Source organism: Nannobrachium achirus, assembly GCF_963921795.1.
Source record: "Nannobrachium achirus genome assembly, chromosome: 5".
Classification (NCBI taxonomy): Eukaryota; Metazoa; Chordata; class Actinopteri; order Myctophiformes; family Myctophidae; genus Nannobrachium; species Nannobrachium achirus.
Window position 1 is genome coordinate 14,287,193 of NC_137814.1, and position 15,401 is coordinate 14,302,593.

The following is a 15,401-nucleotide window of genomic DNA, read 5'->3' on the forward strand; positions in this document are numbered from 1 at the left end:
CATAATGAGTACCCTTTTAAGAACATTTTGATGCCAATACCTTTGCACTTTTACTCAAGTAAAATGAACAATGGGCCCGATTCACCAACCTACTTACGAACGTTCTTACGAAGAAATTTCTTCTTAGACCCTTTTAAGAAGTTTTTTAAGAAGATTTGGCATACACCAATGTTTTCTTAGCTGTGATTTGTTCTTATGTTAAGAAGAAATCTACGCATACTGTAGAGCACTCTTAGGGCAGCCTTTTAGTTCTTAAGTGTGACATGTTGTGCAAAAATAATTTATTCTTTAAGTTTCTTCAATTCTACAGTTGTATAATAATATGATTTAAATCACCAAAATATTTGTATCATATCTTTAGAGCAGTGGTTCTCAAAGTGTGGTTTGGGGACCCCCAGGGATCCTTTAGCAAGTTCCAGGGGGTCCACTGTAAAACGAGGAAGAGTTTTACCATTTTAACCCAGTTTTAAACTTTGTTTGAAAATAGCCGATCTACAAGCTCACAAGGCATTACCATTACAGCCCATTTTGAGCTTGTAGATCGGATATTTTTTAAACACTATGATAAATCTTGAAAAATCTTCCCAGGCAGAAAATATTTTCAGGTGGGGGTCTGCAGAATGTGGTGGTCCTTGACATGAAAATGTTTAGAACCACTGCTTTAGACTAGTTTTCAACAGGTCTGAAATTGCATCCCAACCCAAAATGCCCCCCCCCCCCCCAAAACCCTTCACCCCCCCCGCCCCCCATAACCCAACTCCCTACACCCTCACCCCCATATCCCAACAGCTGCCACACGCCCATTTTCCTGTCCCCTTCCTACCTGAAAGCCCCCCTTGCACCATATCCCAACCACACCCCTACCCTACTTCACCCCATTACATACCAAGCAGCTGCTAACTTAAAGCCTCTCTATACCCACCCACCAGCTTTCAGTAATACAATGTTTTATATCTACTAATAATGCGATTTCCAAACATGAAATATGGATAACATTCTAATTTCAGCAAATTTACCTTGATGTCTATAGTGAAATAATAAAATACATTCATCCATTAAATACAAATAATTAGCTGTTCACTTCAGAAGTACCTCCACAGAAGTATTGATATATATATCTTTTTAATGTTTGGAGTCTAGTGTTCCACCATCTTTACACTTTAGGGAATCTTGACTTAATTCTCTCAACTTTGTGTGAGTGATTTCTTGTGATTTCTGTGTACAGCAATCAAACACAGGTGTGACTGCAGAGAGTGTCATGAAGTCGTGCCTTATATGGGGATTTGTGGGTGGCTCCCTATGGTAATAGGGATGCAAATTAGGATATGTGGGGCGTCTACCTATGATAATTAGTATTAGCTGGCACATCCCTTCACGTTACGAGGATTGGCATTCATCATGAAAAGAACATAGTTAAGAACAATTTTGCCTTCCTAAGAACGTTTCATGAATCGGACTCAACTTCACTTAGGAATTCACTTAGGAAGAAATTTAAGAACAGGTTAAGAAGAAAGTTAAGAACTTATTGGTGAATGAGGCCCATTGTGAGTACTTTTTCCACCACTGTCCGGCACACTGTTTAACTAGTCGAGCAGCAGAATGTCCAAAGTCCAGGAGGTTGTGTCTGTGTGCTTCATGTTCCACAGACATGATGGCGACCGGCTGCAGGCTGATGAGAGCCATCCGAGTCAGTGAGTTTGGAGCTCCGTCTGTCCTCAAGTTGTGTTCGGACGTCCCGGTACCAAACCCCGGCCTGAGGGAGGTGAGAGGGTAACCGGAACACTTCCTGAACTCTCGTTGAGGAATAAGGTTAGGTTCAGGCATATTTTTACTGAGGTTAAAGGAGTAGTTCACCCCCAAAATGATTTTTTTTCTATTGATACTCATGCCATGGAGACTTGAGTTCAATAATATTTTTAGTTTTTTGTCGCACTTCTAATAAGACAAAAAAAGGAAAACTGTAAATTTACCACCATTGATTCCGGATGCCATCCGGAATCAATGGGGGTACATTTATTGTAATCAAATTATTGTCTTAGGAATATGACAAAAAACTAAAAATATCATTGAACTCAGGTCTCCATAGCGTGAGTAATCAATAGAAAAAAAAGTCATTTTGGCGGTGAACTACTCCTTTAAGTGTAGCAATAAGGTTAGGTTTAGGCATTGTTTTACTTAGGTTGCATTTTTTAGGGATAAGGTTAGGTTTAGGCATTGTTTCACTTAGGTTAGGTTTAGGGATAAGGTCTAACACACACACACACACACACACACACACACACACACACACACACACACACACACATTTACTGTGGTTACGTTTAGGAATAAGGTTAGGTTTAGACATAGTTTTACTGAGGTTACATTTAGGAATTCCGACCCCGGAACGGTCGCCGGATTTGACCATGGGGTATAAAAGTTAAATGTTGCGTGTTCATTGTGTCTTCTTACATTTTTAACAGCGACACACACACACACACACACACACACAGGCAATAAGTTGGTCTGAAATGCAAAACTGCAGTCTCTCATTTCATAAATCAACAAGTTCTTATGTAATAATATAATCATACTGTGTCCTACAGACCCTTCTTGAAAGCCAAAATTACCTCAACACTGTGACATCAACACTGTGATTTTACTGTGTGTGTGTGTGTGTGTGTGTGTGTGTGTGTGTGTGTGTGTGTGTGTGTGTGTGTGTGTGTGTGTGTGTGTGTGTGTGTGTGTGTGTGTGTGTGTGTGTGTGTGTGTGTGTGTGTGTGTGTGTGTGTGTGTGTGCGTGCGTGCGTGCGTTCTCTCATGTTGTAGGTGTTAATCCGTGTCCATGCTTGTGGAGTCAACCCCGTGGAGACCTACATCCGTGCTGGGACCTACTCCCGCAAGCCCAGCCTGCCGTACACCCCAGGCACCGATGTGTCTGGGGTGGTGGAGGCGGTGGGACAGGGAGTCACTGCCGTAAAGGTGGCTCTATAATGTTGTGTCTGTAAAGCTATGATTTTATATGATGTTATTGTTGCTCCAGTTAGGCCTAACCTGGACCCAATGAGACACAGACATAAAATGAGTGTGACTGGAATGCCCGGCAGCTTTAGGTTTTGGGGCCTACAGAAGGCTGTTGTAGGCCTAGATGGCACTGTTTGTCGTGTCATTGAAAGGAATTGTAGTTTCATAATTCATTATGGGGACCAATAATCCCTACAAACGTACTAATACCAGTAATACAATTATCTTATGGGGATGTTTTCTCGTAGCACAATTCAGGTTAGAATTGTGCATTTAGGGTGGCTTAGTTTTAGTGTTAAAGATACAGCTTTTGAAGTTAGGCTTTGGTGTGATTGTGGGTTAATGTTAGGGTTAGGATTAGGCTTGGGCCAGCAGGTTAAGTTCTGATCATGTGAGTTTTGTGTTCCAGGCTGGTGACAGAGTATTCACCACAGCCACAGAGTCAGGAGGCTATGCAGAGTACACTGTGGCCACAGACGACTCTGTCCACAGACTGCCTGAAGCTTTAGACTTCACCCAGGGAGCTGCTATTGGAATACCGTACTTCACGGCATACCGAGCGCTGGTTCACAAGTAAGACAAGCAAGAGAACACTTGAATCTGTTTACATTTGAGAAAAAAGAAATACAACTATGTATGTTCTGTGTTGCAGAGCTCATGCCAAAGCCGGAGAGACAGTTCTCATTCACGGAGCTAGTGGAGGGGTGAGACCAGCTGTTTCTCTTTCACTTCTACCTCATCACCAGCTTTGCTTTGGACGAAGAGTACAACGCGTTGTGTAGTTACCCACTGAGCATTTTGAGGTTTATTAGTTGCCTATTAGTGGTGTTTTTATCTTCTACACCACGCGTTGAAAATCAGTGTTGTAAAGGTCTAGATTTGAAAAAAATGTAGTCGACTATATTTACACTAGACCACTATTAGTCGGATAAATATGTATTGAAATATGGATTAACTTCAATTTTCAAAATTCAGTGTAAATATAAACGTAGATACGCCGACTATAATTAGTCGGCTAAATCTCGGCTAGATCTAAACTATACTTAATAATGTTAAAAATATTATAATTATGTTAGTCCAATATTAGGAGATCAGCTATGCACATTACTGTTGTTTTTTTAATAAATAGTTATTGAATTATGGAATAAATTGCAAAGTATATTTTCGGTGTGAATATAACCGGAATCTAGCTGGTTGAAATGACGGCTAAAAAATAACTAGTGGTGTAATATCCGACTATTGCTCAGTGGGTAGCTTGCAGTAGAGCAATTCTTTTACACCAGGAATCAGGTGTTGAAATCTATTGTCTTCCTCTCCCTCTTGTGTGCAGGTTGGTGTAGCAGCGTGCCAGTTGTCCCGGGCATTGGGCCTCAGGGTGTTGGGGACAGCAGGGACTCCAGAGGGGATGGAACTGGTGCTGAACAACGGAGCTCACCTGGCCTTTAATCACAGAGAACAGGGCTACACCCAAAACATCATGGTATTTATCCAGAGAGTAAAACTATTGTAGGGATGTGATGATAATCGGTATTATGTTTTATCGTGATAAAACAAAAACAAAACAAACTAGAAGAGGTGCTCTTCCGAGCACAGGTCTCCACCAGGCCACAAGTCCTGGTGGTGCTATAATAGGCCAATGTAAAAAGGGTGGCATCACCAATCTTATACCTTTCATGTCACCATGAGGCTGATTTGAACATTGTGTAGTGTAATTTCTTCCTTGGCCTTTTGCGAATGTGTGTGCACAATTTCATTACAATTGCACGCTGTGTTTGATTTGAGGCATTTTGTTTGAAACGGATCAATCCTGCAAAGTTTGGAGGCCAATCTTAGCCAATCAGGATGGAAAATTTAATACGGACAGATCCGTCTTGATCATATGACTGTAGAGATACTGTGTACTGATTTGTGTTAATTTTGGGTTAAATCTGAAGGAGTAATATCCAAAAATGTGTCTTACATAAGTCGGCCTCCTGGTGGCGCTATAACAGGCTGATGTGAAAAATACAAGGAAAGGGTTTTTCCTTGGCCTATAGGGAGTGCGCTTACAAAGTTTGAAACTGATCGGTGGAGTTATAGGTAAAACCACGAATTGGCCTGTTATAGCGCCACCATGAGGCTGTTTTCAACAATTTGAAGTGGCATTTCTTCCTCGGCGCGATTTCATGTTAATTGCACTCTGCGTTTGTGATTTGAGGCATTTTGTCCAAAACGGACCAATCTTACAAACTTTGAAAGCCAATCTCAGCCAATCAGGATGGAATATGGACAATCAGACAGATCCATGACGATCACATGACTGTAGAGATACTGTCTACCGATTTGCGTGATCTTTGGCCAAAATCTGTAGGAGTAGTGTACATAAATGTGTTTTGCAAACATCGGCCTAATGGAGGCGCTAGAAGAGGCCCATGTGAAAAATGTGGGGCAGAGGTTCTGAATTGGCATCCAGGGAGTGTGCTTACAAAGTTTGAAACTGATCGGTGGAGTTATAGGTAAAACCATGAATCGGCCTGTTATAGCGCCACCATGAGGCTGATTTAAAAATTTGAAGTGGCATTTCTTCCTCGGCCTAGTGGGAACGTGTGTGTGCGATTTCATGTTAATTGACCAGTCGCTATGCCCCTCCTAAAGCCGTCCTTGTCCAATGCCAAGTTAGCAACAGGTTACTAACGCAGCTGACTTGGCAAGCTGCCATGGCGGCGCGCATCGGTGTACCGAGTCTGGCTGCTAGATAGAGATGGGATTTATGGTTCTTTGAAGTGAGCCGGATCTCTGAGATCCGTTCCTTTCAAAGAGCCGTTCAAAAGACTGGCTCATTTTAGTTACTGGTTACTTTGTAAATTTACACGCTCTACAAGCTCACAATGTGTCACGTTGTGATGCATTGTGAGCTTGTAGATCGGCTATTTGCAAATGATTTTTCTACATTTTACTCATTGGAAAACCTGTGAAACAGGACATTCTGCATAATGAGTACGTTCTAATATTGGTACTTTAAGTACATTTTGATACCAATACTATTTTACTTTTACTCAAGTACATTAATAACATTCCAAACTTGATTGCAGTATTGATATGTTTACCTAAGTAAAGAAATTGAGTACTTTTCCCACCACTGTTCATTAGAAAGGAACGGCTCCCTACTGTGAACTGAATCATATCGTTCCAGTGACGTCAATACGTGCGCGTCCCGCGTCTCTGACGCATTCACGTTGCCTAGAGACGCATTCACGTCATTGTTCTGGGGTCCCACGGACGCATCGCCTCCATGGACCATTGGTGTCCACGTTAAAATAATTTACCACGTCGCGAAAAAAATAATATTTTAAAAAGTCCACAGACGCCACCATTGTTCATGGGTGAAGGCATGCTACTTGACCCTACGTTAACACAAATGAAATCCGCGTAGAAAGTCTTAAAACAGACGATAGAACTAAGACTGTGTGTGTTTTGAATCCACGACGCCATTTTGTGCGACTGCGCTTGGTCACAGAATTCAATGGGTGCCTGAGTTTTAGCGTAGCACCGGGCCGCTCTCTGACCATAGTGGCACAGCGTGTTAGGTGATACACCGAAAAGGGTTCCCCCACAGAACGTGTAGCACGGCGCAGAAACGTGACGTCACGTCTCTACACTGCAGCTCACTGCTCAGACAGCGACCCGCCTCCTTTCCCCTTCATTCAATAACAACTGGATATACAGTACACGCGCTATTGTTTATAGATGTGGTGGACATTGGACAACGTGTTAGAAGCCACACAGGTCTTCATTGCGTCTTTACAACAATAGCGACGATTAACGTCGTGGTGAACATGGTCAAATAACCTTTATTGGCTCAACTACAACACGGAGGAAGCAAGCTAGCCTAGCATGTATGCTATCTGAGACAGTCTATGTATGTAGCCTAGGCTGCCTAACTGTTTGATTGATTATAGCGTTTTCGTGGCAGCGCCGTCCATTTGGTGGTCCGCCGGGGCAGCGTACCACCGCGGCCGCCTGTGCCTTGCCCTCCCGCATCCATAGAGGGGTGGCACGTCCCTCTAGGATCAACCGTTCAAAACAAAAGTAGCCGATCTACAAGCAACCCAATCCACTGTTTTTGACCCAGTCCACTGGTTCTCTGTACAGCAGAGCAAACACAAGCACGCCATTCCATAGAAGCAGTAACAGTACAAACAGGAGACATCATCTCACTGAGAAGATCCATATATTATCGATGTATATAAAATAACAGGTGGCTGTTGATTATGAAGACTCGGTAAAAGCTTCTATCTGCGCCCCCAAGTGGTCAACATCCGATATTACCGGTTCGGTATAAAAAAAATCAAACCGTCACATGACTATTTGGAAGTATTAAAATTGTAAGATTTGGAATTGTGGTTCATTTCTTTCAGACACATTTCTACGTAACATGAACATAACCATATAATAACCAATTCAAGTTAAATGCTGCACTTTGTCAAAAATGACATGACGCGTTGAATTTTTGTGGGACCCATAAAATATCCCTGGGACTCATCCGAAAGACCCTTCGTGGGTCCTGGGGACTCATTACATTAAAAACCTATTAACATCACTGTCGTTCATTTCAAAGAGCCGTTCAAAAGACTCGATTCGTTCGCGAACGTCCCACCCACTCGCTCCGTGTCAAACAAACACTGAAACAAAAACAGAACGGATTGCACTGACCTACACAAACCCACGGGAATAATTTAGGAGCACTTCATGAGAAAATATAACTGGTAATACTTGTGTACTGTATGTTAATCTGACTTTAGTATAGGCTATTGTTTTCTTCCTGGACGTGTGTTTGTGGCAGGTTTAACATGGGATTTTGACAGCTGGCTTCTCCTCCTCTGCACGCCGCCATGGCAGCTTGCCAAGGCACCCGCCTTAGTAACCTGTCGCTAACGTGGCATTGGGCAAGCACAGGTTTAGGAGGGGCATAGCGACTGGTCAATTGCACTCTGCATTTGTGATTTGAGGCATTTTGTCCAAAATGGACCAACCTTACAAACTTTGAAAGCCAATATCAGCCAATCAGGATGGAATATGGACAATCAGACAGATCCTTGTCGATCACATGACTGTAGAGATGCTGTCTACCGATTTGCGTGATTTTTGGCCAAAATCTGTAGGAGTAGTGTACATAAATGTGTTTTGCAAACATCGGCCTCATGGAGGCGCTAGAACAGGGCCATTTGAAAAATGTGGGGCAGAGGTTCTGAATTGGCATCCAGGGAGTGTGTGTTCTCATTTTGGCAGCGACCGGGCCAATGGCGCCGGAGATTAGCTGGTAACAAACTCGGAGGACGGACGGACGCACGGACGGACGCACGGACGGACGGACGGACGGACGGACAGGGGCTAAACATACTCTCCCCCTGCCTTCGGCTGGTGGAGACAAAAATCTTTCACAATAATAGTATTGCAGAGATTAAAATTTATCGTGAAAATGCCCTCTGTCATACACTACTGGAATGACGGAGGAACATTTGTTGAGCTGCAAATTCAGTACCACTTAAAACCTCTATACCTAACTGCTCCCAATGAGCAGGTTGGTGCCTTTCATGGTTTCCTCCACCATCGGTGTATGAATGTGTGTGTGAATGGGTGAATGTAATGCACAATATCTGTAAAGCGCCTTGGATAAAGGCGATTTATATAATTTTTTCTTCTTTTTTTGTGTGTGTGTGTGCGTGCGTGCTTGTACTGTAGGAAGCTACTGGTGGCAGTGGCGTAGATGTGATAGTAGAGATGTTATCAAATGTCAACCTCAGCAACGACCTGCAGCTGTTGGCCTACGGAGGACGAGTTACGGTCAGTAAGAAATAACTCCTCCTGTTTGTCTACTTGTCTGCTTGTCCCTCCCTCTTCCTGTCTGTCTGTTTAGATAGATAGATACCTTTATTATCCCAAGGGGGAAATTCAGTTTACCTGCCTGACTGCCTGTCTGTCTGTCTGTCTGTCTGTCTGTCTGTCTGTCTGTCTGTCTGTCAGGGACTATCCCCATTTTTATGCATCTGTCTCAGTCTGTATTGTTTCCTTGAACCACTTGAATCCTCCTATAGAGATGGTTAAAGGAGTAGTTCACCCCCAAAATGACTTTTTTTAGATAAAAGTAGAAGAAGCGCTGCGTGGATCCGTGAATGTAACAATAAAAAACTGTAGACAGGTGCTCTTTGGAGAGGGTAAGTGTATCTTAGGACAACAAAAATTCTAGTTCCATTCCATGGTATTAAAAAACAGTGATGGGGTAAGGTGGGGAACGAAGAAGAGGTCCAAGGCAACTCTGTTCAGTATAAGAATAGCAAACAACTTTTATTTAATTCATGGCAGCAAAGATAAAAAACACGACCGACGCGTTTCGGCCACTAGTGGCCTTCATCAGGGTCCGTTTGACTTTTTTTCTATTGATTACTCATGCCATGGAGACTAGAGTTCAATAATATTTTTAGTTTTTTGTCGCATTCCTAACACAAAAATGTGATAACAATAAATTTACCCCCATTCGTTCCGGATGGGGACCCGTTTCGAAACGGGTCCCCATCCAGAATCATTGGGGGTAAATTTACTCGAATCAAATTTTTGTCTTGAGGAATGTGACAAAAACCAAAAAATATTATTGAACTCTACTCTCCATGGCATGAGTAATCAATAGAAAAAAAGTCATTTTGGGGGTGAACTACTCCTTTAATGTGATGTATTGTGCTTGTTCCATAGGTGGTTGGCAGTAGAGGTCCTATAGAGATCAACCCAAGAGACACCATGATTAAAGAGAGCACCATCGTGGGCGTGGCTCTGTTCTATGCTACACCGGTGAGTAGCCTGCATCTATCCTTGATACTTCCTTTTCAAATACATTCATGTTATTCATTTTCAAGACCGCAGTGAGTCAGTTGCTTAAGGCTGCAACCGTGAACTTACTTTAGTGAATACACTTTAGTGATGGTGGTCACACCCACCTGTTCATTAAGTATGCCTGGTTGACGGGCGGGTGGTGACCAAGCAGAAGTTAACCACACCCACAGATGTTGTTGGATGATGAAAAGGGGCGGGAAGATGTTATGATGTCATTATATCTGTATTAGCTTTCAGGAAGTAACCACAAATACACATGGAAGACATATTTGCATGTTATAACCACACCTGGGGTCTATTAGAGTAATGTTAACTCCATATCAATCAATCAAACTTTATTTATAAAGCACATTTTACACAACCTTAAGCTGACCAAAGTGCTGTACAGGTGAAAAGAAGTTTAAAAATATACAAAATACAATATGCAGAAAAACATTACAATAAGAAAAACATTTAAAAACAAGCAGATACTTCAAAAGGCAACAAAGAAAGATAAGACTAATTTTAGGGGTTATTAAAAGCCAGAGAAAAAAAGGTGCGTTTTGAGTTGTGACTTAAAAATGTCAATAGACGCATACACAACTGAAAAAGTACAAAACTATGGCACCACTTCTTTAAATAGTGAAAATAACCAATCTATTGATATAGAAAGAGCTTTTTTCACAAATTGTGGTTCTTGCCACCAGCTTGCGTATTTCAAGACTGCATGTGTCTCCTTCCCTCCCTGTCCTCCAATCAGGAAGAGAAGAGGGAGTGCGGGGCGGTGCTCTATGCAGGGATGGAGGCCGGTTGGCTCCGTCCGGCCGTCGGTCGGCAGTATTCGCTGGACGCGGCCGCCCAGGCCCACCATGACATCATCCAGTGTCCCGGGGCTGCTGGGAAGGTGGTGCTGACAATGTGAGGCTCATTTGAGGTCTTGAGGCTGCCAACGAGAGAGAGAGAATGCGGTGCAGAGATATGGTGCATAGATATGGAGGTCTTGTTTGAACCAGGCTCTGTGTGCCAATGATGGTACTGTGGACCTGAGGCAGATTCTACAAATGCCTTCTGAACCAGTAGTTCTTTAGAGTAAGACCTTTCCAACTTTTTTCAAAAACAGCTGATGTACGAGCTCGCAGCGCAGCAAGAAGTGACACACTGTGAGCTTGTATTTCTGCTGTTTTCGAATAGCCAACACAAAATATCTAAAATTACACGGATGCTTAATGGGTATACTGAAGTGATATGATCTAGTGATTTGAATGATTTAGTATGCTGACTCAAAACGTTGCAAAGTGTGCACTGTGCAACTTTTGTACCAAAATGAGTAGACTTAAAAAAATAATATGGCTATTATTCACAGCGATTGTTTACTCGAATGTGAAAAACAATTGTTGCTGTCTTTATTTTAATGGTAAACGAACTGCATTCATATAGCGCCTTCAAAGTGCTTCACAATGTACTTGACATTCACCCATTCACACACCGAAACCATGCAAGGCACCAACCTGCTCATTGAGAGCAGTTAGGGGTTCAGTGTCTTGCTCAGCCAGGAGGAGCCGGGAATCGAACTCGGAGGAATTAGGATTCCAAGACGGCCGGTCTACGTCCTGAGCCACTTCCAGTTGTTTGAGCTAAATGAAGAGGATTGTTTAAACAACATGAATACCTTTTCTAAGGCATTTATGAATTCATTTAGGTCAAGATTAACTTCTGTATATGGAATTTTAATTGTTGCAAAAAATGGACAGTAACCATTTCAGAGTAAATAATTATATATACGAATAAACGCCAGCTTCTGTTGACTTCTGAATGAGTGAATGTGCTGTATATTGACTATATTCTGTGTTAATCTTGAACGTACATTCAATGCCACTCTGCTAAACCGCAAAGTACGCTTTGCGATGTGCTGTGAGCTCACCATGCAGCACCACTAGGCCTGACACAATTATTACATAATCGCCTAATAGCTATTCTTTGACATAATCGCATAATCATCATCATTGTCATAATCATTTCCATGTTGAAACATTTTAATGTATTTTCAAACATTTTGGAAATATTCCACTATTCATATATTTATATATATATAAGTTATTACATTATCTAAGTTATTATATTATTTATTTTTTAAGATTCATATTGGAGCTTTTATGCCGAATTAAATCGAATTAAATAAAATTAAATCGCTAATCCTAATTATTGCACGACAATCAACCATCACGTAAAATGCAAACCGTAACGGTAACCATCGTAGCTACGACAAAGCATGAAATGAGGCTTAAGTGGTTAAACTTGACTGAACTCTAAGATAAACCAGGGGTAAAGTGACCTACAACTAAAGCGTGACTCCTTGTAAAAGGATCCAGATAAAAGGCCCACCAGCACACTGAGTCACAAGTGACATCTGTGGCTCTCAGGTGACAGCGGAGCCCTACTGAGCATGCTCCACACAGGGCCCAGGTAACATAACCTAGCCAAACACACACACACACACACACACAGTCGCTTAACTTTTACGATGCTTCAATACAGACCAGGCTACCACTGCAGCAGCATGTATGTGATGCATCCCAGGGACCTAATGTTGAGGACCCCTCCCCTCAGCGCACTGCAGAATGAATGGACCCCAATGCATTAATTAATATGTGATGACTGGGGATGTACCAATTCATCTGCATGGGTGGATGTTTGTGGTGTTTACAACAGGTGAGCAGTGTGATGTGTGCGGTGTTGATTAATCTTCTAGAGCAGCAAGCAGTGTATGTAGCAGTGGGTCAGGATTTTTTGAATTGTGTGTGTTCGTGCGTGCGTGCATGTGTGTGGTGAGTTTGAATTCAAAACGTTACATGTATGGTATGCTGGATACATGTGATGTAGTCCACTCCACACTTGCTGTCGGGCAGAAACGATATATTCTCCAACTTTTTGTGTTTTCTTTTTCGTAAATGAATGTCCTACTTGATCATACTTACTACAGCGTCACACACACACATCAACATACCGCATCTACAAGCTCAAAAATGCAGCGTGAAGCGGCACTTTGAACTTGAGCTGCTATTTTTTTTATTTTAATCCTGAAAAGTACCAGTTTTGGACTTTTTGAGTTTCTGCCCGACAGACGCGACATAGGATAGGAACATAGGTGTTTTCAGAAAACTGTTGGGATTTAGAAGGCATTTGTAGAATCGGCCTCACGTCTTAATGGGTTAACGAGCTCTTAATAATGCACTCTTACCATCTATCTATAAATGCGAGAAGTCTCTGCGTGTCTGCGTGTATGTAATCCGCGTATCTCGAGAACCGTTCGTCCCACCGGCTTCAGATTCGGCACGCGCGTTCCCCGCCGCGGCACGGAGTGCAGTGCCGGGTCTCGACCCGACCCGACTCGCGGTTTTCCCGAACCGGCGCGAAACGTTTGGAATCTCCTTATGCGGGGTTGATTGTTGACATCAGGCTGTTCCGGAGGAAATCGGCGAAAGCTCTGACTCATTGTGACATCACTTCATAAAAGGCTCTGACATCACGTACGCCACATGAGTCAACAAAAAATCTCTGTGAGTGTGTATGTATGTTGTATGTAATCCGCGTATCTCGAGAACCGTTCGTCCCACGGGCACGCGCGTTCTCCATATATGGGCATAAAATGAATGCCCCCATATGAGAACCGTTCGTCCCACGGGCACGCGCGTTTTCCATATCTGGGCATAAAATTAATGCCCCCATATATGGGCATAAAATGGATTGCAGACAGACAGATATCTCCATATATGGACATAAATGGACAGAGGCAAACAGATGGTCAAAGATCTCCATATATGGGCATAAAATGGACGCAGACAGACAGATACAGATATCTCCATATATGGGCATAAATGGACACAGGCAAACAGATGTTCAAAACGGGTCCTATGACAACAGGTATAATGAGGTTTGCATTAAAGGGGAAACCGGCACTGTGTCTGCAACACAGTTGGAGGCACAGACAGATACTCCATATATGGGCATAAAATGGACGCAGATAGACAGATATCTCCATATATGGGCATAAAATGGACCCAGAACTATAACTGCAGTGATCTCCATATATGGACATAAAATGGACGCCGACAGACAGACAGACAGATACAGATATCTCCATATATGGGCATAAATGGACACAGGCAGACAGATGGTCAAAACGGGTCCTATGAAAACAGGTATAATGGGGTTTGCATTAAAGGGCGGGGCATTCATTCCCTATTTACATTGTTCCGAGTTGGCCAGGTCGCCGACTAGACGCTGGGCCACCCTTCGGGCGGCCCAGCTTCTAGTTATTTTAAATTTAGTCTACTAAAACGACAAGAGCAATTCCCAGAGTATCAAATTTAATCCACTTGTAGTAGTGTCATCGTTTTCCTAGCGGTGCTGACAGGGGCGTCACAAGGGGTAGGAAAGTTGGACTGAGTTACCAGGGCCCAAGGTGGAGGGGCCCTAGTAACTTTAGCTATTGAAAAATAGCAGATCTACAAGCTCACAGCGCGGCACCGAGTGCCGCGCTGCGAGCTTGTAGATCTGCTATAAAAGTCGTGAAAATGTGTGCAAATCTTTGAATATGTATTTTTTAAGAGAACATTTGTAACTCAAATTTTGTGGCCAAATTCATATCATTTTGGGGGTCCTTCACATAATAATTTGAGCACCACTGACATGGAAACATGGGTTTCTTGCACACATTTTCAAATAGCAGATCTACAAGCTCGCAGCGCGGCACTCGGTGCCGCGCTGTGAGCTTGTATATCTGCTATTTTTCAATAGTTAACATTCATGGGGGGGCCCTAGTGAATCCTTGTGCCCAGGGCCCAGAATTTGGTGTGACGCCCCTGGGTGCTGACAATGTCTTCAGTCTGGTAACACAGTAAGCACACACATTATTACTAGGGGTGCCCCGGTTCAGTCAGCCCACGGTTCGGTTCGTATCTCGGTTTTTGGCTCACGGTTTCGGTACGGTTTCGCTACAGTAAAAAATTAAAATGAAAAAAATAAAGAATCCAAAATGTTCAGTTAATTTTAAAGGTGAGGGTGCAATCATTTGTTTCCCCCTAAAACATGATAATCAGTTATCATGATTATACTGGGAGGAAGACTTTCTCCAAAAAAGTGTACAGAAAGAGTTAAAATTATGTTTTTATGTGACCACACCCCAAAAAATAAAGAAATTCTGTTCATTCGGTATGGGCTGTTCGGTTCGGTACAGGGCCATTCGGTTCGGTTCAGTATTGTGGCACCCCTAATTATTACTACTGAATATAGTAGTAGTATAGCGGTCGTTTAGTAACTCCTTAATGTAAAAGTAACTCTCTAAATGCCTTAAGTCCAGCAGACTAGTGGAGAGCCCATTAGGGCTAAAGCATTAGCAGAAACATGATAGTTGAGCCACACTGCCATTGAGGAGGATCCTCTGGGAGATATTCTCTCAACACCTGGTCTGATGACTGTCTGTGTCAGACACACACACACACACACACACACACACACACACACACACACACACACACACACACACACGCACACAC

General features: G+C 42.7%; 2 protein-coding genes and 1 long non-coding RNA gene across 5 annotated transcripts in view; 2 read left to right on the forward strand and 1 right to left on the reverse strand.

Annotated features, from left to right (window-relative positions):
* The first annotated feature begins 952 nt into the window (after positions 1 to 952).
* cryz (crystallin, zeta (quinone reductase)) lies at positions 953 to 11,651 on the forward strand. Its single transcript, XM_080725432.1, has 8 exons — positions 953 to 1,762; positions 2,809 to 2,961; positions 3,413 to 3,576; positions 3,656 to 3,707; positions 4,334 to 4,483; positions 8,725 to 8,826; positions 9,730 to 9,825; positions 10,607 to 11,651. Exons 1-8 carry the CDS (start codon positions 1,649 to 1,651, stop codon positions 10,766 to 10,768), a joined length of 993 nt encoding a protein of 330 aa, XP_080581558.1. The 5' UTR covers positions 953 to 1,648; the 3' UTR covers positions 10,769 to 11,651.
* The window catches only part of LOC308284712, a 12,424-nt gene continuing 7,677 nt past the window's right edge, over positions 10,655 to 15,401 (reverse strand). Inside the window, exon 3 of the long non-coding RNA XR_013962039.1 lies at positions 10,655 to 10,789. This is a non-coding gene — a long non-coding RNA (uncharacterized lncRNA). The remainder of the gene's footprint in view (positions 10,790 to 15,401) is intronic.
* Positions 10,746 to 15,401, forward strand: part of lrrc53 (leucine rich repeat containing 53) — a 22,974-nt gene continuing 18,318 nt past the window's right edge. For 2 of the 3 annotated variants that reach the window (XM_080725427.1, XM_080725429.1), the window contains exon 1: positions 10,746 to 10,764. The gene's annotated coding sequence lies outside the window, so the exon portion shown is untranslated. Of the gene's footprint in view, positions 10,765 to 12,468; positions 12,556 to 15,401 lie in introns of those variants that run through there. The other variant, XM_080725428.1, reaches the window with a different exon arrangement.

Bases quoted from the DNA above. Each gene is read 5' to 3' on its own strand.
- cryz (XM_080725432.1), top strand. From the start codon at position 1,649: ATGATGGCGACCGGCTGCAGGCTGATGAGAGCCATCCGAGTCAGTGAG. The intron at 1,763-2,808 runs GTGAGAGGGTAA...CTCATGTTGTAG, and splicing joins CAAACCCCGGCCTGAGGGAG to GTGTTAATCCGTGTCCATGC. The intron at 3,577-3,655 runs GTAAGACAAGCA...TCTGTGTTGCAG, and splicing joins TACCGAGCGCTGGTTCACAA to AGCTCATGCCAAAGCCGGAG.